Raw genomic sequence first — 21118 nt, 5'->3', positions numbered from 1 at the left:
ATTAATTAACACCGCTGTTCCATTCATTCAACCATCTATTCAACCTACACACATTTCACATTCATATAAGACAATCTGGCATCGATAAACTCAAAGACTTTAACCTTATTTGTCGATTTTGTGAGGCCATTGTCACATGCCAGTCCACTTATCATTCTGGCTCATCTCTGTACAACAACGTGAACCCTCCATGCTTGCTCCTATCCCTTGAAGAAGTTTGCCATTCTCTGCAAGTATGCCATCCACCAAAGGGACTCTGTTTTTATTGGTTGACTAATCACCACCTCCTGTTTGATTCATCTCTTTGTAGTAATGTCACGTTTTACTCTTTTTTTTATTCTCAGTGTTTTGGTCGCTTAGCTTATTTCTGGTGCTTTGAAGAAATAATGTTAATAATAATGCAATTATAACATCGGCAATAGTGAAGATAACAAAAATGACAATTTTTTAACCTCACAGCACAGAGTCAATACTTTTAAAGGCATTATTAAAGTATAAATGCAGCTCGTGCACTTCTGTGCTGGCATGGCTCACCATAGGGTTTCAAGCCTGACTGTCTTTGGTGTTGCACCCATTCGTGCCCCATAAAGTACAATTCAACAGGCCATGTGATTACCCAGTTTACACTATAATCTCTAAATCCTAATTTGTGTGTCACAGACTCAGGTTAAACACTTTCAGGAGCCTCTTGACATAGTTACAGAGTGTGCATGGCTGCCTGTATTTTGCTGAAGAGCAAAAAGGTGCTTACCTGGAACTGGGAAGGGAAACACCAATTACAACGACGGTTGAACTATGCGTTGCCTCTGCAACACGGTCAGACCAATGAATGCGTCCTAGCCACGCGTTCCTTTACCATGCATGTCGTTACAATGACATACCTTAGGTAAAGCAGCGTTGGGCTTTAAAGCCAGCGCTTTCCCTACTGTTGCTCAGACTGGAGTTGGAATAGTAAATTATACTTTTAGAATAGCGCTTTTCCTAAGGCAAGTTGATGTAAAGACTTGCGTGGTAAAGGAATGCATGGTTAAGACGCATTCATTGTTCCGACCACATTGTTAAGGAACACGTGGTGTGGTCATGCGTGGTTGTGTCATACAACTGACTGGGAGCATTGTGACTCTGAGGTGGTACTTTTAACTGTGAGTATTAGGAAGTGCTCTCTCTCTGCATTTTATATCCAATGGTTTCTGCCTTTTTTAACCCTTGGTGGTGAGTTTCTTGTTGCCTATCACTAGTATCTTTTCATGTTACTTTCTGTTAAGTATGTGGGCAACTACAATACAAGGAATAATCCGATCTGTGACTTTAATGTTGCTTCAAACACTCATGTGGAATGGTCTTTGGTGTGTCCCTTTATCCTCTTTGTCTCTCTTGTGTTTCTGTCTCTATTCTTCTTCCCCGGGTTGCAGGCTGGGCCGGACACACGCCCACGCAAAAAGGGTAAAAACAGGAAAGACAGAAAGGGCAAGAAGAAGAAGAGAAAGGCACTTCCTGAGGACCCAACAGCGATACCAACTACAGTGATACCTACCACAGTGATGCCTAGCACATTGATGCCTACCACAGTGATGCCTAGCACAGTGATGCCAAGCACAGTGATGCCCACCACAGCAACTTGGGTGAAGGTAGAGCTTCTGCGAGTTGCTCGCCGCCACTACCACGATCACCATCATCATAAACCTGCATGGCCCTGGCTAATCCCTTCTAAAAGATGCTGCAAAACCTTTAACACTTCACCTTAGTTTCTGCTTTACTGTAGATCTCAGCACAACTCCTAACTTGTCCGCTGTCTCGCTTCCATCGCTTCCTTAGTATTGGGCTCTGTTTCACTCACTGGAAGGTGGATGCAAGTTGAGGCACACATGAGGGTCTCTGTGGGTGGTCTGTGGGAAAGTTAAGGCTAGACTTTGTATACTTATCTTGAACTGCAGTGGTCTCTTTGAGAAGTGGCAATGTCACCACTCGGTGGACGCGTTTAGATTGCATTTCTGCTAAACACCCTCTAATAGCCCAGTAATTAGTTGTGATTGTTTGTGGACAACTTGTTGAAAGCCCATTTCTTTCAAAGAATTGCTGTCACTGGCTTAAAGTATTGTGTTGAGTTATGGATGTTTCTCAGCTCCCAGGACATCATTAGAGGAATGTATACGCTATACAGATCTCAGAAGTAAACCGAAAAACACAAACGTTACAAATTCACATATTTTGACCGTCCATTGCCATCTCCCAGACTCCTACCTGCATAGAATCACACAGCAAAAGCCTTTCAGTTACAGGTTTTATGACATCATTGTATATTGTGTTTTGGAAGTTGAACTCAGCATTTTTTTTGTAAAGAACTATGCAAAATGTTAAACCATTCTTGCAGTGAAATTTCCCGACATTACCTACTGTCTGTGTATCCAACTGTAGCCACAAGTCAATCAATCTATCAGTAAATTTATAGAGCACTACTTGTCACCCTTGAGGGTATCCAGGGGCTGTCAAGGTCCAGTTGATTATCTGAATAGGCAGTTCTTCAGGAACTTTCGGAAGTATGGAAGAGAGGGGGAGGTTTGTGGATGAAATGGTAGTTCTTTCCATGTCTTTGGTGCTAGGTAGGAGAAGGAGCAACCTCTGCATCTGCAACTTCGAATGCGGGGGAGAGGGTTAGAGAAAGGAACATGGAGTGAAGGTGTCTGGTGGGCTGAAGGAAGTTCAGGCGGTGGCAAATGTAGGCGGGTCCACAGTTGTGTAGGGCCTTGTATGCATGGACTAGGAGATTAAACTAGCATCTTTACTGTACAGGAAGCCACTGGAGTTCCCTGAGGTATGAGGCAATGTGAGTTTATCTAGGGAGATCCAGGATGAGTCTGGCTGCAGCATTCTGTATAGTCTGTAGGCATTGGAGGAGGTGAGCTGCAATCCGTGTGTGGAGAGCGTTGCCATAGTCCAGTCGGCTGAAGATGAAGGTTTCAGTGATGGTGTGTCTTCAGATTTGGGGTAGCCATTTGAATATCTTACAAAGCATGTGCACGATGAAGAATCAGGAAGAGGAGACAGAGTTGACCTGAATCATCATGGTTAGCTTGTTGTCCGGAATTATGCTAGGTTCCTAGCATTGTCAGCGGTGGTAGGAAAAGGTGCGAGTTTTGATGTCCACCGTGATTGGTCCCAGGGGAAGGTTTGTCTTCTGAAAATCAGTAGCTCTGTCTTATTAATGTTGAGTTTCAGGCATTTGTCCTTCATCCAGTTTGCAACATCTGTAATGCAGTTGTGGATATTTGTCTTTGTGTTAGTGTTGTCTTTGGAGAGGAACAGGATGAGTTGTGTGTCGTCGGCGTAGGATATGATGTTGAGTCTGTGGGTTTTAACGATGCTTGTCCAGAGGTGTCATGTACGTTTTGAAGAGGGTGGAGCTGAGCGAGAATCCTTGGGGTACTCCACAGATGATTTCCTTGTGTTCAGAGGTGAAGGTGGACTTTTTGCGTTCTTCCGGTGAGGAAAGAGGCAAGCCATCTGAGAGCAGCTTCTTGGATGTCCATATTGTGCAGCCTTGTGATGAATGTATGGAGGGAGACCATATCAAAGGCTACCAAGAGGTCTAGGAGGATCAGAGCTGCAGTCTCTCCTCGGTCTAGTAGGGCTCAGATGTTGTTGGTAGCTACGCTGAGGGCTGTCCATTACAGATGAGAGGAGAGTTGTTGGTTGATGGATTTTTCAAATAATTTGGGCGGGTAAGGGAGCAGGGAGATTGGTCGGTAGTTGTTGAGTACGCTGGGGTCTGCCATTGGTGTCTTTAGTAGAGCCTTGACTTCTGAGTGTTTCCAGCCTTCAGGGTAGTTGGCCATGGCAATTGAGGTGTTGAACAAGGTGGTGAATATTTGGCTAACTCTTGCTTCGCATAGGTTGAAGATGTAGTGAAGGCATGGGTCGGTAAGGGCCCCTGAGTGGACTGAGTTCATGATAGATGTGGTGTCCTGTGGGATGAGCTGACTCCATTTGGTTATTCGGATGTCTGTGGTGATAGTGCGGTTATTCTATTTGCTTGAAGAATTTGGTGGCCTTGTGCTGGGATTTTAAATTTCTGTAGATCTTGGTGATCTTGTCATGGAATTGGTTTGCAAGGTTGTCAGAGAGTGCCTGTGAGGGGGTAATGTTGTTTGTTGCATCTGAGGGGCTGTAGAATTCTTTGATGATGTTTAAGAGTTCTGCGCTGTTATTGGAGATTGATTGATTTGATGCTGAGGCTAAGGCATTTTTCCTTTGATTCTCTCAACTGTCTGTGGTAGAGGGTTAAGGCAGTCTTGTCAGTCATCTACTTGCTGGTGCGCCTTTCCAGTTGTTAACAATGTTGTTTAGTGGTTCTGAGGTCTTCAGTGTGCCAGCTAGCCTGCTTGGTGGACCTTCTGTGGGTGTTGTTGCCAATAGGATCAATGCTGAGACTTTGCTCCAGCTGTGGTGGGCTATTAGAGGTCATAGGTCCGTGAGATGGAGAGGTTAAAGTGGGCAATGGAGTGGTCAGCCCAGGTGAGTTCTGTTGTGTGGCTTTACCTGATGTGGTAGCTGGAGGTGAAGATGGGGTCTAACATGTGGCCTGCGGTGTGCATGGGGCCATGGATGAGATGGGTGAGTCCGATGTTGTTCATGCTGATTAAGAGGTTGGTAGTGTTGATGTTATTGTGGTCATAGCCGGGTCTGGTGGCTCAGTGGACTAAAGCAGGCACTGCAGAGGCCTGTGTTCGACCTCATGGTCACAGGTTCAAATCCTGGTGGGTCGACTCTGCCTTTCATCCATCTGAGGTCGATAAAATGAGTACCATTGAGTTGGGTAACAATTAACATCTGTTATTCAGCGCCAGGACACCCACGGGTAATCGTGAGCTTTACAACTACACCTGTTATGCTATGTTATGAGATGGAAGTTGAGGTTGCTGAGGAAAATGTAGTTGTTGGAGTCAATGGCGAGGGGGGCAATGAAGTTGGCAATTAAGTTGACATGGTCCTGGATGATGGTAGGCGAAGGTGTCCCTGATTGTGGTTTTGCTGTCTAATTGAAGTAGGAAGTTGAGGTGTTCCATGACTGGGGTAATTTCATTATTTGTGGTGGGTGGTGGTGCATTGGATGGATTCTTTGTGTATGATGGTTATCCCTCTGCCAGGCTTGTAGATGTGATTGCAGTGGGTGATCTTGCATCCTTCAAGTATTGCGGTGGCAATGTTGGGTGCGGAAGTGGGGTTGAGCCAGGTCTCAGTGAAGAAGAGAACGTTGGGTGTGAGGGTGGAGCTGAGGTCTTAAATCTCAGTGGTGTGTTTGCATAGTGAGTGTGTGGTGAGAAGTGCACATTGTGGCTGATCAGTGGGCTGGTGTGTGTGCTGTAGCAGTGTGTACAGGTGACAGTTCCTACCATGGAGCGAATATCATCATGAAGGCAGTGTTTATTGCGGCATCTGGGGTTGATGGTGTAGAGCGTGGTAATAGTGCATCTTTGGGTGCCAAATGAACAGGGGTCGTAGAGCTGGGCATGGTCCAGGCACAGATGGGTGGAGATGGGCTTACCTTTGGTGCGACTTTGGCGCAGTCGCCCTGCGGCCCACATTAAGTAGGTCCTTGCATGGCAGGGGTTCTGTCCAGCTTGAACGGTGAGGGGTAAAACCCCTCCAGCAAAGGTGTCACTGGATCAGGCTGGAACAAGCAGTGACGAGGCTACAAGTCTATGACAGGCTAGGTGTACAGGTGCCTGCACAAGTGTGCCAAATGTTGGAAAACATGTCCCCCACAACAAGCTATCTGGGACATCAATTATCAATAATTTCCCAAAATTGCATCTCACAATTTTAATCAATTATCAGTCAACCCAGTCATGAATGCTCAATTTGTGAACTAGGTACCCTACCTGCTGGTGTACAGAAAATCACCTTCCATTGAGCAGGGGTTCCCCACTAGGAATCATGAATTTTCCCAATTATAGTCCATGCATTCTCCTATAAGAAATAAGAAGTATAACATAGTGATCCTAAAATGCCCTCTCGTTATTAGTTATAACATGCCTTCATTTATTATCTTCAAAAGATTTCAATTTGTCGATTGTTAGAATTCAGACCACTCGTAAATAAGGAATATTTCTCCAACTGACTTTGAGAGCCAGAAATATTACCTCAATATTCAACCATGAATATTTCCCAAATTTACATCAAAAATCATCTGCCAAGTGTCTTCCAGGAATGGTCACCCATTTATCAACCAGGAATATTCTATTAAAATCTGAGAGGGTTAATCTCCCAATTGCCAATAACAAATACCCCTAAACCTAAGCCACAAATGCTCCCCCAATTGGCAGCCATTAACACTCCCCCAGCCAGCAGTCAGGTTACACTTCCCGGTAAACCTGGGGTACTCTTCTAGATACCTGACACAGCTATTCACTTCCACTACTCGGCCTGATGTAGCCTAATGTACCTTTTTTTAAACTGAAATGCACATAGACTGACTCTGACTCTCAATGATATTGTTATATCAAGAGTTTCAAACCTAGAGAAGAGAGAACAGAACAATGCTTTGATTTATAAAATAGAGACAGAACAGAAGTTGCTCTTTATGTTTGTGGGCCATGGGAGGGCAGTGGGTGTCTTGAAACACCAGCACACATCAGTCCTCCAAGTATATGCTATACCAGTGCCACTGCGTACATACATACATGCATGACCTAACTGCCAGAGCTGCTCACTTTGGAGCTGGGGAACGAAGTTCGAAGTCCTGGTGTCAGCTCAACATCATATGTGTCTGGACACATCACTTAATCTTCCTGTGTTCAACAAACTAAAATGAATCTGACCCAGTGTAATGTAACCCGGTGTTTATGCAAAGCACTCTGATGCCTTTGAGGGTCAGGCATGTCTAGTCAACAATTCTATGATCATGCAGTGAAAGACCAGTGATGCTTTTCCCCTCTTCAAGGTTACAATCCTCCACGTTTGTTGAAAAACTAGGGTTCATTATGTCCTGTTGACAGGGATGCAACCAGACAAATTAGTCCACTAAACATAGGACTAGGTATATATGTCCTGTAAACCATTTTTATGAAAGTACTGCTGACAAGGATGGGCCCTGGCACGTCATTCCCCTAAAGATATGTAAGGCATGTTCATCCAACAAGCTGTGAATGTCCTTTGGGAAGAACTGATCCATGCCCACCGTCCCACTACGTAAGGGTAACTTATGCTCAACAAAGGATGCCTATGCTAGTACTGCTGAAAAGGATGAGCTTATGCGCATCATGCCACAAAAAATGGGGGAATGGTTGACGGCCAACAAGGCTACTGTTTCACATGCCGATCCTACAAGGAGGGGTTTATCGGATCATCAAACATGCTACATCTGCGGATGCCCATGTAGCAAGAGTAATCCACGCTCTAAGGGTAGACACATGCATACCCCTACTAAAAGATCAAGGGCTAGCACGGCCACGCAGGCTCTAACAATCAAAGTACTAGCCTCATTACAGTTAGTTGCTTGTTTTGTGTTGTACTGTGCTGTATTGACTAACACCATTTTTGCCTGCTCTTTTCCATTATTGCCCCATCTACACCGGCAGTCTGCTTGCTTTCAGTGTATATCTCGCCCCCATATGGATTATGCTTCGTCCATCAACGCGTCATGTTGCGATGAATGACATTTTGTCCTGCAGTTGCTCCATAGCCCTTTAGCCTATCAGCACTAGCGGAATTTTAATGAATATATTTTATGTATATTTTAGGCAACTGCTATTCAACATTGTTCATGCCTTTGTACAGTGGTTAATAGTCGTGCTTACCAGGCTTCTAAGCACTTCTAGTTTTAGCTGAAAAGTAAGCTGAATTAGAAGTGGTGAACTCGGCTCTACCAGGCGTGAAACCAGCAATTCAACCAGTAGATCACATCCCCTTCCTCTCACTGATAAAGCGGTGTATTGGGGTGAATGTAATGTATTGCCAAAGACGTATGTCCTAGAGTGCAAAAAACTTTCAATTTCAGAGTAGAGTTTGTATTTCCTGAATCATCCAGTGAACGGTGGCCATGATATAGTTTTATGGACATGGTCCCTTTGTTTTGGAAAGGGCTTTGGTAAAAATGCATTTACAGTGTTCTGGTTGCTGCCGTTTTGAAGTCCTGACTCTTCAGGACAACTGGCGCCTGGATCAGTACATAGGTCCTGATTAAGAGTTTAGGGCTAAATTCCGATCCCTGTGCAAGCACGTTTGATTTGTGTGATAATTGTCACACCCAGTTTTCCTCTGATATATTCCGGCATGTCAAACCTGCCGAAATGCATCATGGGGAAAACCCCCGTAAACAAATGCAAAACAGGCAGTCTTTTCAATGTTAAAACCGATTCTGCAGGTTATGCCTCATTCATAAGTTAAACACTCGGAATAGGAGATATGGAATAGGAGGTATTTGCTACATGTGGGAAAAACCGTTGCCTCAGAGGCCTCCGAATATGAGGCGTAACATGCATAATCGTTTTTTAACACTCCGAATTCTGAATGTTTTGCCTTTCAGGTCTTTACCCCTAATAATTGTTGGCTGGTTTGACCTGCCAGAAAGTTTCGTAGGGGGGTGGGGGAGGGGGTGGGGGTAGGGGGGACTGCAAGGGTGTGATAATTATCACACATCCCCGTATTTCCAATGTGCAAACGCGTTAGCACACGGATCGGAGTTTAGCCTTGCACGTGTAATCAGGGCTATACAGTTTTTTGTGCAAGCAGAAAGATGCTTATCTCTTGACCAACTCAGACTGATCAATGTGGAAGCAAAAATAGGAGATAATTTATAAAATAATATTCTAGCCTACTGTACTATAATATCGCAACAAAGACGTCGTCTTACATAGATGTTGTGTCCAAAATATCGATTACAAAATATCACAGCACCTAAATAGAAAATAGGAAACCTACAACCAATGCGACGATATTTTTGTAAACAATATTTATGCCACAATGTTTCTGTCAGATGATATTTTTGCTAACAATTGTCTAACATAGAACCATTTTCTAGGCATCTTGGCTTGAAACTCTGAGGGACATTCATAATGTCCTTTGATTTATGGCCCAGAACAATATGACTAAAGTTCTTTGTCTGGGATACATCCTGTCTCATCTAGTGTAGGCCTTCCAAGGTGTATACTGAGGGCCCAAGTATAGTTTTACTACAATTATATGCATTAATGTGTACATGTGTCCTTCACTGTCTCTCAGACTTGACAATCCTACCATCAGCACTAGTGGTTTCCTAGGAGTGTGGACATAGCACAGATATTATTGTTATTATTCTGGGCAGTAGAGGAAGTGTCCTCTAAGTCTGAACAATTCCCACATCAGTTTCTCACTCCCCTGCAAAGCCAGTGATTGGCTCTGAGGAACCCTTGTCAAGAGCCAGCATAGCCACAACACAATAACATTTAGAAGAAAAGATCACTCTAATTTTTAAGGGGGCTGGCTTAGGCATTGCTACCAAGAGTGCAGTAGGTTCAGTTGCACCGAGCGTCTAAGTGTTTGTAGGGACATCCCCACGACAATTTTTGCTGTTTCTTACTACCAAACTAGGAGATGGGGACATCTTCCTTGACTGCAAAGAAAAATGCCCCCATGTCCCATGGCCCCACTGCTGCACCGCTGGAAGCTGATCACTCATCACTGAACATACTAAAGTAGTATTTTTCAGTTTGGGCTAAGAGAGTAGTGAAAGAGGTTCTCATTGGAGATTCATTCACACATTCTTCAACTTCAGCCGTCTGGAACAACATTTGAGCTTCTCCTGCGACGAGCAATGCCTCCAAGGTTTGATATCTAATGTTTGCACCCTCTTCTCTCACACCACAAGGAGACAAAGCGCACTCAGAGACCAGAGGAAGAGGAGGAGCCCTTCACGGATGATGATTATTTTGCAATTCCAACGGAAGACGCCCTTGCTTCCACGATACCGCCGACACTCAACCCAGAGTATGAGGTAAAGTGTGGAATGTTATATTACCATCTGTTCTCAAGGGGGATATTGGCTGTAATGGGAAAACTGTACATCTTAGTGCATTCTTTTTTCAAAGAAATTGGATAAAACTCGAATTGGCCCCTCCAAAGATACCATCCAGTAAAAAGGAAATGCTAGCTTAACATCAGCAATTAATATTCCAAAAATAACAAACCGTATCCCAGCTAGGCATACTTTTGAAATTCCCTAATATAGCTCCTGAAAAGCATATTGTCCTCATATGCCAGCCTCTTCTTTTTAGTTTTAGTAAATTGCTAATTGTCTTCATACATGAGCTCATCAGTTTTTGAAAGTAGACTTGAGTTGCACAAAAATTGTATATTTTCACGTTAGTAACTTTTAGTGAAGCCAAATAGCAGCTAGTCATTCATTACCTGAAAGTTTACTGTTTACCAAAAATATCAGCTTGATATATTCTGATATATTCTGAAAATACTCAGTTTGACCCAAAAAAAGCAGCTTCTCCATCTTAGTCAATTATCCTTTTATGACCAGGCTCAGAGCAGAAGTTCCTTATAACCCTTTCACAGCCCCAGGTGGCTAAGTATACCATCACATGCCAGAAACAGCCTCTGGTGTCCAGGTTCCTCCACCCCGGCTGAGTACACTTTCCTGTGGCTGAGCATGAATTGAAGGGACCTGGTGAGAACCAGGCTCAGCCGTACATCCTTGGTGCACATAATACGTCGCTTTGCAGTCTCAAATGTCCAAGTAACAGCATCACCTGCCAGGATCACAAAGTGCTCTGTTTCAGCGTCACTGCCCCTATAGAGTTCCATAGGTTCAATAAATCACCATACAAGAGGCAGAGAGACAGAAGCAAAGGATAACAGAGCTCCACTGTCTCACCCAAGCTAGTTTCCCCATTCCTAATTGGTAAAATGTGGTAGGCTGTGTCTCAATTGGGGAAAGTGTTGACCTGGGCATTTTTACCTGCACCCCTTGACCCCTAGTACCCTGCCTGTGCCCACCTAGTTTCCTCATGTACTTAGTACTTAATAAAGTGCTGTAATTAAGATGAAAGACTAATCCAAAGTCAGGCACTGAGATTGGTGATGAGTGGTGACTAACTGGTGGGTGTTTGGTTGCACCGCACGCCCAAATGGTGCAGTCACTGCCATAAGTTATATCTTTTCTAGACATTGTACTTTTCTCAAATGTACTCACATTCATTTGTGCAATTGCCACTGGTCCTGTACTCCTTTTCATCCGTTAACCATGCCATCTCTTGTTTCAAATGCAATATCCTATTAACTATTTACTATCAATTTTACCACTCAAGTGTTTCCCCTCCTATTCTACTGTATACTTTGGAAGACTTCACCTTCCTAGTTTGACATTTTGACTTTGAAACCGAGTCTGTGGATGGTAACTCCACCTTTTTAAGTGCAATACATAACTGCTATTAGGTTGCAACTTATTTTAAGAAATACAACACATATATCCTCAAGCTCATTCATGAATGATTCCAGTCCTCATAAAAATAATTAAGATTTGCGTTGGTCATCAATGCTGGGAGGTCAACAGCACATAAAGTGATTTATACCAACTATCATCTTGAGTTACATCGCGCCTGCTAGACTGCTGCGAACACTGTCCATAAATGTTACTGCCACAGCACATGCTCTGTTATTGTCGCCTTTATCAAGCAGCTCAAGGACATCCGGCCCAGAGCGGAAGTTATTAGCATTCCATACTCGCCTCCAGTAAATCCTTTGTATGTCAATTAAACTAGGCCCAAGCATGACAATATGAGAACGTGTCCCTGCATTAATTAGGGTGCAGCACTTTATGGACAATATAATGGGGTCTTTGATTTTACGAAGTGTAGAACAATGAATGAAGATGTTATTCTTTTTATAAATGTCCTTTTTTGTTTTACATATAGGATGCTTTAAGAAATGATATTATATGGTGTAATGGTATTAAAAGACCGAACATTTTAATAAATTTGACTTGACTTGTGTCCCTGCATTAATAGAGCAGGGTCTGTAAAGCTTACTACGTTGATCTTTAGCCCTCCCGCACTCTGGGAGCTCAAGGTTCCACGATACACCTTTGGGGCTTTAGTAATAAATATTGAATATTCAAATTAGGTTAAAAAAAACAGATTCCTGAGCAACGTCCTATCATAGGTAAAACTGAATTCTGTGACCTATTCCTTTAGCTATTCTTTCAGTATTATCCTATGAAGAAGACTAACACCACCTAAAAGATAGATATAAACCAAAACCATGCCCTGTGATTTTAGGACATAGGATCAAAAACATCTTTGAATGGTGTTGCCATCCACTTTGGTTCCACCCAGAGCAGACCTGGTAATAAGGAAGTATCAGCCCCATTCACTCTTGCCCAGTAGAGTGTTGGCATCGTGGCCACCATTAAGTAAGTGGTGGCCGACTGAGCGCCGACATAAGTAAGGATTGCGGAGTAGACGTCCGCATGATTGACAGGCGTCTCAGCCCATTGAACAGGATCAGATGCAATTGATTGTCATCCCAAAACATATAAGCAACTGCAGCATAGATCAGTGTACCATTTACCTGTGACTGAAAAGACTACAATGCAATCAAATGAACTACAAATTGTCAATTGAACAGTTTCAAACCAGTGATTGTAGTTTACACGTTCTTAGTCAAATTTGAAATGTTAAGATCCCAATGCTGGTGGGATTGAGAACCAATCTCAGACAATTGAATGTCCTAATCGCTCTATTGTGGTCCTACAAATACTCAGGGTCAAAAATGCACTTGTCCTACCAAACCTCAGAATTTGTGTGTTACCCATATCGATATTTAAATGTTGTTTTAGTATTCTTTGTGGCTACTAACATTTTAGTAATTCTCTGCTGCCTTTCCAGCAGGCACGGCCAGCACAAGTAAGAGTGGTGGGGTGGGGTAAGGGGCGGGGCAGGGTGGGGGGAGAGTCCATCGACTACTGGATAGGTAAAATTAAATAAAAAACGAAATAAAACCACTTACCTTGCGGTTGCCACATCCCCAACTCGGCGAAGTAGTGAGCGCAAGGTAAGTGGTTTTCTTTTTTTAAATTTAATTTTACCTATCCCGTCATTTGTCAACTTCCTCCCCACCATGCCCCACAGCCCAACCTTGCCTGCTTTCAAGGTCAGTAATGTGATGTGGTATCAAAACAGCTTAACCAAAAATAAAGTCAGAATTTGATGATCATCATGAATGTATTTAATGAGAAAAAGTTTCAAAACAATTATGAAGGTCCACTATTTTCAAGTATTTTTAAAAGTAAACATGTTTTCTGTAAGATACCACTAAGCCATGGTATTGTTTAACTCTTCTGTTTACGACACAGGAGGTGTTCGAAGAGTACGTAACTGGTGAGGAAGAAGATGGCGGCCAGAAAGGAGATGAAGATGAGTATGAGATACAGGAGTATGATGACAATGAGGAAGATCATGACAGGTTTGGTCCTGTCGAACGCGGGCAGGTGGAAACCCAGGAAGCACCGGTGAGTGTGCAGTTGTGTTTCCAAAGCCACAACAGGGAGCTGCACATATGTTCTTTAGTTCACGGAATATCTGATCTAATGTGGACGATGTACAGTAAAACATCTCCAGTACAGACTCTCTGCATCCCTATACACAGGCATCCACTGTAGGTTCCCTGCCTACTTCTCGTCACATTAAGTGCAACATTGGCCAATCATATATAATTGCAAGTTGGAATCCCACTCTACAGCGTCAGTGGTTTGATGATACTGTGAGCGGGTCAGGGAAGAGACAACATTATTTAGGGGGCAATAGGATGTGTACATCCTCCGTTTGGCACTTGGTGGTGGCAGTTCTAAGCATTATCATGTGTGGCAGGCGCGCAACACCCATTGGGCTCACCGGGCTTCAGCCCCCCGTCATGTGTGTCAGCCTGGCTGAGACAGCCTCGTGGCTTGGCGTCCCTCTAATTGCAGCCGGACCCGAGTACTTCACAGGTCTTTAAAAGATCATTTACTCGTTAATGAGGCTTTTGTTGTGTTTTCACCCCTTCTTACAGCCACTCTGCCTATGGCTGGAAGACTTAGCCCCCCCCCCCCGAAATCTCTTTCAGCCCCCCCCCGAAATTTGTCTCTAGTTGCCCGCCTGATGTGTGGGTAGGATAACCTGACAATTTCCTAGCAACAGGATGATGCTTGATGAGTAGCATGGGCAGGACTTAGCTGGTACTGTGCGCAAGGTGGGGTGTAGTTGCCTGAAGTCAGAGAATGCTCCGCAAGGAGGAGACAGTTATGTACAAGTGCCTACAGAGGAGGAAGCCTCCAAAGAAGTTAACGTTTATCTACTCAAGGGTGTTCTGCTAGAAGAGAGCCCAAAGATTGGGCAGTCCAAGAGTAGGACATGTGCGAATAAGGTCGATAGTGAGCTCCTTGTTGGTATTTTGCTATAGAAGCCTGATTTCCATCGCTCTGAAGGTCAGAAATGGCATGTTCCGTTAGAGCACAGCACCATAGGCACCTGAAGTGGAGCAGTAAGTGGACATGCATGTCATGTCACCACTATAGGATCAATTCCCCTGCGGGTGGGTCAGGGCACCACCTAGGCATATATTTTATTGGTGCTTCAAAAAATACTTATCCAGATCATGTAGAGTTGCACTACTTACAAATAAGATAAAAGCATCTGTGTTCACTGTGTCTAATTCTAAGAACATTAGCAAAAAACTGCTGTTTTAAGCCCTTTAGGTAAGGAATTTTGATCGACCACAAGTCTTAACTACAGTACTGACTACAATCTCACTGCGTGTTATTATTATTAAGTAATTATATTAAAACACTACGTAATATACTCTTGTTCTGCATGTTCCCATACAAATGTAGGTTTTATCTGTTTTTGAGGTGGACAACAAGGTTCAAGCATTGCCTTAGCCTTTACCAGACAACACCTGGCTAAGCAAAATCCTAAATATATGTTGTTAGCACAAACAAACACCAAACCTTTGTTTCCCACTGTTGCTACATCATAGCAGTAAATAACCAGATATAAAATCTGGTTTTCAGGATAGTGCGAGGATGGTGCGAGTCATGCATAATCAAAGCTTTGTACATGATACATCTCGAATGTGCGCATGACATATTAGAGTGGGCTCCATCCAGTGTGTGCTGAGTCTCCCACAATGACCACTAAGGTTCCTCGGCAGCTACCCCTTATATTACTGAGTGGTGCTGTTTTACATACATTACACTGCAACAGAGCCACAACTCGGCATATCACAATTTCTTTGATTCACAACTTTGCTGAATAAGAGCCCTCGTCTGTAGTAGAAGTGTGAGCTGAACGTGTGGAGCGGAAGACCTTTGTAGCAAATTTTAGGAAATGGAACAAAATGTGCCTGAGCTAGGTGTTCCGCCATTTCATTTAATATTTAAGTCCAATTGCAGTCAGTGCCTTTCAACATTGTTGATATGCATTCTACCCATTATCATTGCAGGAAACCAGCATGAAGGGAGAGAAGGGCGAGCCTGCAATGGTAGAGCCTGTAAGTATTCCAAAAACCACTGAAAGTTGGGGTTCTCCCTTTTTCTATTAGACCTTATTTTTGTAACAGATTTCTCTTTAATTGATTTTATTATTTTCAATATAATGTTTTCTATTAGTTCACATATAGCTTTGAACCTATTTACCTTTGGGTTTTTTTAAACACTTTTTTTTTAGATAATCTCATACTTTCCTCACTGGGTAACCAATTTTCTACCAATTTTGGAGGATGAGGGGGGCTCTCCATTCCCACTCTGGATACTGACAAATCTCCAACTGGATCTAGGATGGGAATGCGCCTGCTATATGTTTGTGGGTGTTCATCCACAACATGCCTCTGGGGCAGATGTACTCCCCCAGCAGTAGTAGCACTGTTTATGTGCCAGCATTCACAAGTGAAAAGTCAGGATGTACTCATCATCAATAAACTTTATTCGGTCATCAGACCATAAAAGTGCAAGGTACATGTATACAGCCCAGTACAATTTAGTCTATTTAGATATGTTAAAAACCTTCATTACACATAAAAACACAGAAGAAGTAACTTTAAAAAGGTGTACTCATAAATGAGGGTGTTTGTTTATTTAAGTACAACCCATGTGTGGACATGCCTTTATGAATCAGCCGCTTCCATCTACAACCGTCTACTGGCCCACTGTTGCCTTGATTAGCTACTTGTTGAGTGAAATGAATTTTCTAACTAAGGGGCCTATTATCAAGGACGGCATTAAAATTATCGCCGGCGGTGGTAACGGGCTTGATAATATGCCTTTGTGAATTTCAATAGAAGCCCATGTTCACACCAGAACATGGGCTTCTATTGGAACTCTCTGCGGCATATTATCAAGCCCATTATCGCCGCTTTTAGTGGCAGTTTCCTGTCGCTAAAGCGGCGATGATTTTAACGCCGTCCTTGATAATATGTCCCATAGTTCTTGAAAACAAGGTCACAGTTTACCCTCGTTTTTAGGAGAACTGTACCACTGAAAATGTGTGCTGTATTTAGTCCCTCGAGAATTTGAATGTGCCGGGCACCCCCCTCTCTTTCCCCACCCCGCCTGCTGCTTCCATCCTGTATATACAAATAACAATGTATATTTCATTACTCGCTAGTTTTTCCACTTGGGCTTCTACAGTCATTTGGCCACGCTGCCCAAGGGACTTTGAGCTCACAGATCCCTGATGTAAGATGCCATCTGGCATTGTGTGGCACAAATAATACATCTTTCTGTGTATCTTACAGAAACTATTTCACTGCTTCTGCCCTCTGACAATTCATTTGCAGCTCAAACAAATATAAGCATTGTAACAGGGCTAAAACCAGAGCAGACGTTGCTATGCCAACACGACATAAACACAGGAAAAATGTAGAGATGCAGACCAGATAAACATTTATTTCACATAAAGAAATGGAAATTCAAATCCATGTATGGAAAAAGTTAAAGGTCGTCCTGCTGATCTCAAGAATTAAATAAAATGTTAGTAAGTAAGGCTCTCAAATATTAAAATTTTAGTAAGAAAAGTTTGAGAATTTTCTGTCCTGGCACCTGGTAAAATAGTTTATTGTATAATGTATATAAGAAAGTTGGCATACTTATAAGGAAGGGAAGTGAGCTGCAATAATGAGTGCAATTAAACGGCAAAAATGGAAAATTATTACAAGTAATCTGTGAGATCAAAGCAAAGCAGCCATCTTTAGCAGAGTCAAATTCTTCTAATGTTCCATCTTGTGGTCCCAGGGAGACAATAAACTTTGTAATATTTACCAATGTAATTGTTCCCTTTTGTTTTTAATTGACTGCATCTCTTTTTCCATCTATAGGGAATGCGGATTTATGGTCCCCCAGGGTTTCCAGGATATCCAGTAAGTACATTTTTTGGTAAATGCGACCCTTTCCCAAATGACTCATTTGGTTCACCCCAGGCAAATCAAGTTCAGTCTCTGTTCTAATAAGACTTTATAGTGAAAGAACAGAAGTCCCCTTTCAGAGCAGGAGACCCACTTGGTGCTGCTCAGATAGGGGAAGGGGTTGGTGAGATATATTTATCCTATGGAGAACCAATATCATTTGAAAAATGTGGAAATGTTCAACAATTTAAGTGTTATTTTTCATACGGTCAAAATTCTATATAGATCAATGTTATATACTAATGATGTTGGTTTCAAGTGAAAATCCGAGGATTCAACGTGAATTACTGAGCACACTGGGGCAGATTTACAAGCCCCTTGCGCCTGTTTTACGCCGCCGTTGCGTCACTTTTGTGACGCAGCAGCGGCGCAAAACCAGCGCCATGCTGCGGCGTATTTACAACGTGACGCATCTGGGAGATGCGTCACGTTGTAAAGCCCTGCGCCAGAAGCAGGCGTTCTGGCGCAGGGGGGGGGCGTTCCGGCACAGGGACGCCTCCTAAAAGTGGCTCAGTCACTTTTAAGGCCATGCTGCGTCAAAACCCTGCGCCTGCTTGAAGCAGGCGTAAGGATTGACGCAGCATGTTAGGGATAGGGCACCCCCGAGCCTTGCTGGAGCTGCGTCGCGCTTGCGACGCAACTCAAGCAAAGCGCCGCCTTTCCGACAGGGGATGCGTCACGCATCTGCCCATCCGAGTGCCACGGTGCGCCGCATTATAAATGCGGCGCATCAGTGGTGGCGCACGGGTGGGCAGATGCGTCGCAACTCTTCTGGCGCATCTCTGCTGATTAGCAGAGATGCACCAGAAGTCATAAATCTGCCCCACTGAATTTTGCGTAAATGCTGGAGCAATGCTAAGGCAACCAATTTCTGATTTTGAATTTGGCCATGTATGAAAGAATACATGGTGCATGACATCTAATCAGAACAAATATCTAACGCGTATAAAGCATCACATTTGAGATCTTAATTATGAGCATTTAATCAGCTACTTCTCTGTCATTGAATATAGACTAAAAGAAACGTTTCAACTTCAGGTCAATACGAAAACATCAAATGTATGTTTTTCTTTATGACTCAAATTACAATCCTACAAACCTGTCATGTACTCTGTAGCTCTACTAGACCAGCAATCACATTCTTTTTTCTGAAAGCCATACCGTTTTGATGTCACTACAACTTAAAACATTGTTTCACTCTCTCACCAGGGAATACAGTAGATTTCCTGGTTTTCTCTTTAATAAATCACTTTTCGAACCAGTGATTTCGGACAAGAGGCTTACCGCCTTTATAAAGGTCAGTTGCTCCTATATGCCTGAAGTTTCATTCCATTAAGTGTCCTGTTGGCTCCAACAGTGATAAAATTCTGCCTCCACTTACTAGCATTAATAAATGCTTTGGGGCATATTTACAACGAGGCGATAATAAATTATCGCCGCTTTAGTGGCCGTTTTCGGCCAAAAAGCAGCGATAATTTTATCGCTATATTAGCAAGGCCACGCTGACGCGTGAAACCTTGCTTTAGCGTCAGGATTTCTAACGCCCAGCTTTGCATCTCGAATGAGATGCAAAGTGGGCGTTCCTGACCTGACATGATAGGAGAAATGTCGCTAAGCGACATTTCTCCTATCATCAAGCCCCACGCTATGAAGCATAGCGTCAGGAAAAGTAGCGATAACACCTGTTATCGCTACTTTCATAACACCTGCTTCAGGACTGACTTAGCCATGATATCCTATTGAAGGTGGATATCATGGCTAAGTTTGTGAGTCCCTATCAACAAGGTAACGTGAGATTATCGCTGGGTTTCCAGCGATAATCTCACGTTAGCCAGTTAGCGTGAGGATTTTTATCGCTATTGAGATAAGCGTTGCTAATAGCACGCTATCTCAGCGATAAAAGTCCGCGCTAGCTGGCGATAATTATCCTAGCGCTAAGTGCGCTTTGCGATAATTATCGCCGGTTGTTGTAAATATGCCCCTTTGTTCCCAGTGTCTATCTGTTCTTCCTCTATTTCCATCTCATGTTTACAGCAGGTGGAAGGAGTTTGATTCCTTAACTTATTTTCATCAATAGAAATTGGTATAATTTTTTCAAAGTCAAAAACTGAGTAAACTGTTCACAGGAATTAGGAATGTTACGTATTTTTCAAGGGGGGGCGAGTTGGTAACAAAAAAAGTTAATATTTAATTCCACGGATTCATTTTAAGGTCAGTCCAAAATCATATAATTATAGCAATTTTAAGACATATTTCTTATTCAGTTATCAACTGAAGCAAGAACCGGAAACAGATTGGGCCACAAAAATGCAGGTAGTTTTATATCTACAGCCATGTATCAACAGATACGCTCTGCATCAATGCACAACTGAAAGACTTCTCTAATAAATTCATATACATGAATATGCATCTGGAAACAGAGCTGAAATAATTAGAATGTTTAGGCCTAATATTCAATAACTTTCAAGCAAGCTGAAGGTGTGGGGGAAATAAACACTAAAGAAAGAAGGGGAACAGTTCACATTTATTTGAGGGGTAGAACATCTCAAACAATTGGAATATAAAACGAAATACTCGAAAACTCGATGAAATATAAGGCACACACATATTTTTCATCCCTGCTCATGTAATATTTGCCTAAGACAGAAATTCGCCATGCTTAAAAAGATGTATATTGTTATTAATTGCTGGATATGGTGCTTTTGTTCAGAGCTCTGTTTGGCTTACTTCCACTGAGAGACATGCAGATTGAGTTCTATCTCTTTAGCTTGTGAACAATCACGCGGAGATGTCGAGCTATACCCAAATCCCTTAGCAAACCTTGGGGCATATTATCAAGCCAGGCGATAAAATTATCGCCGCTTTAGCGGCAGAAAACTGCCGCTAAAACGGCGATAATGGGCTTGATAATATGCTCTATGGAATTCCAATTGAAGCCCATGTTAGATGTGAAGGACATCTAACCTGGGCTTCAATTGGAATTCCATAGAGCATATTATCAAGCCCATTATCGCCGTTTTAGCTGCAGTTTTCTGCCGCTAAAGCGGCGATAATTTTATCGCCTGTCTTGATAAAATGCCCCCTTGAGTCTACCGGGTCACCAGAGGACAGGAGAAAAGATTAACTCCTCTAGCAGAGACATGATTAGCAGCATTCTCTCGTGCAGCCCCAAAGCGAAATATTGGAAATAAAGATAACAAAAAACCGAACATTAGACAGGCCAGCATTCTTGAAGACGTGATTAATTCCCTGAGTAAAATATCGTTTTAAGGATTACATGAACAAAAAGAAGAGAAGTGAAGCATCAGCTTTATAAACCATTGCTACACAGCTCCTGCCGCCCAAAAAGCTTTTGAATCAAATACTCCCCACATGGTTCATAAGGGATTTCAATGATGGTAAAACGCGACCTCCATCAGATTACACCATCCCATTCAAATACGAAGCCCTGATGAGAACCCTTGGAGTTGACATGGGTCTCGAAACACGTCGGCATTTTGGAATTACATTGAGGAAGAGCCATATGGTGGCTATTCACGTCAGGGGGAACCATAAAGTCATTTTAATCCTGGCTGTTATCAGTAATGTTCCTAATGTTGGGCATCCTCCTTCTATGATGAAAGGAATGTCATTTGAAGGGTTTGCCCTCTTCGTGAATTTAGATTGGTGTATAGAAAACTGTTTTGTTTCACATGTAGGA

At 42.9% G+C, this 21118-nt stretch overlaps 1 protein-coding gene across 2 annotated transcripts in view; it reads left to right on the top strand.

Moving 5' to 3' along the window:
- The window catches only part of LOC146833110 (uncharacterized), a 645049-nt gene that overhangs the window by 299599 nt on the left and 324332 nt on the right, over positions 1–21118 (top strand). Inside the window, exons 6-10 of one of the 2 annotated variants that reach the window (XM_085600733.1) lie at positions 1413–1628; positions 9845–9970; positions 13337–13492; positions 15463–15510; positions 17332–17373. In XM_085600733.1, the coding sequence (XP_085456859.1) occupies positions 1413–1628; positions 9845–9970; positions 13337–13492; positions 15463–15510; positions 17332–17373 (588 nt within the window). The remainder of the gene's footprint in view (positions 1–1412; positions 1629–9844; positions 9971–13336; positions 13493–15462; positions 15511–17331; positions 17374–21118) is intronic. The other variant, XM_085600734.1, reaches the window with a different exon arrangement.

Source organism: Triturus cristatus, chromosome 4_2, assembly GCF_964204655.1.
Source record: "Triturus cristatus chromosome 4_2, aTriCri1.1, whole genome shotgun sequence".
In the NCBI taxonomy this organism is placed as follows: domain Eukaryota; kingdom Metazoa; phylum Chordata; class Amphibia; order Caudata; family Salamandridae; genus Triturus; species Triturus cristatus.
This window is presented reverse-complemented; position numbering and strand designations above follow the sequence as displayed.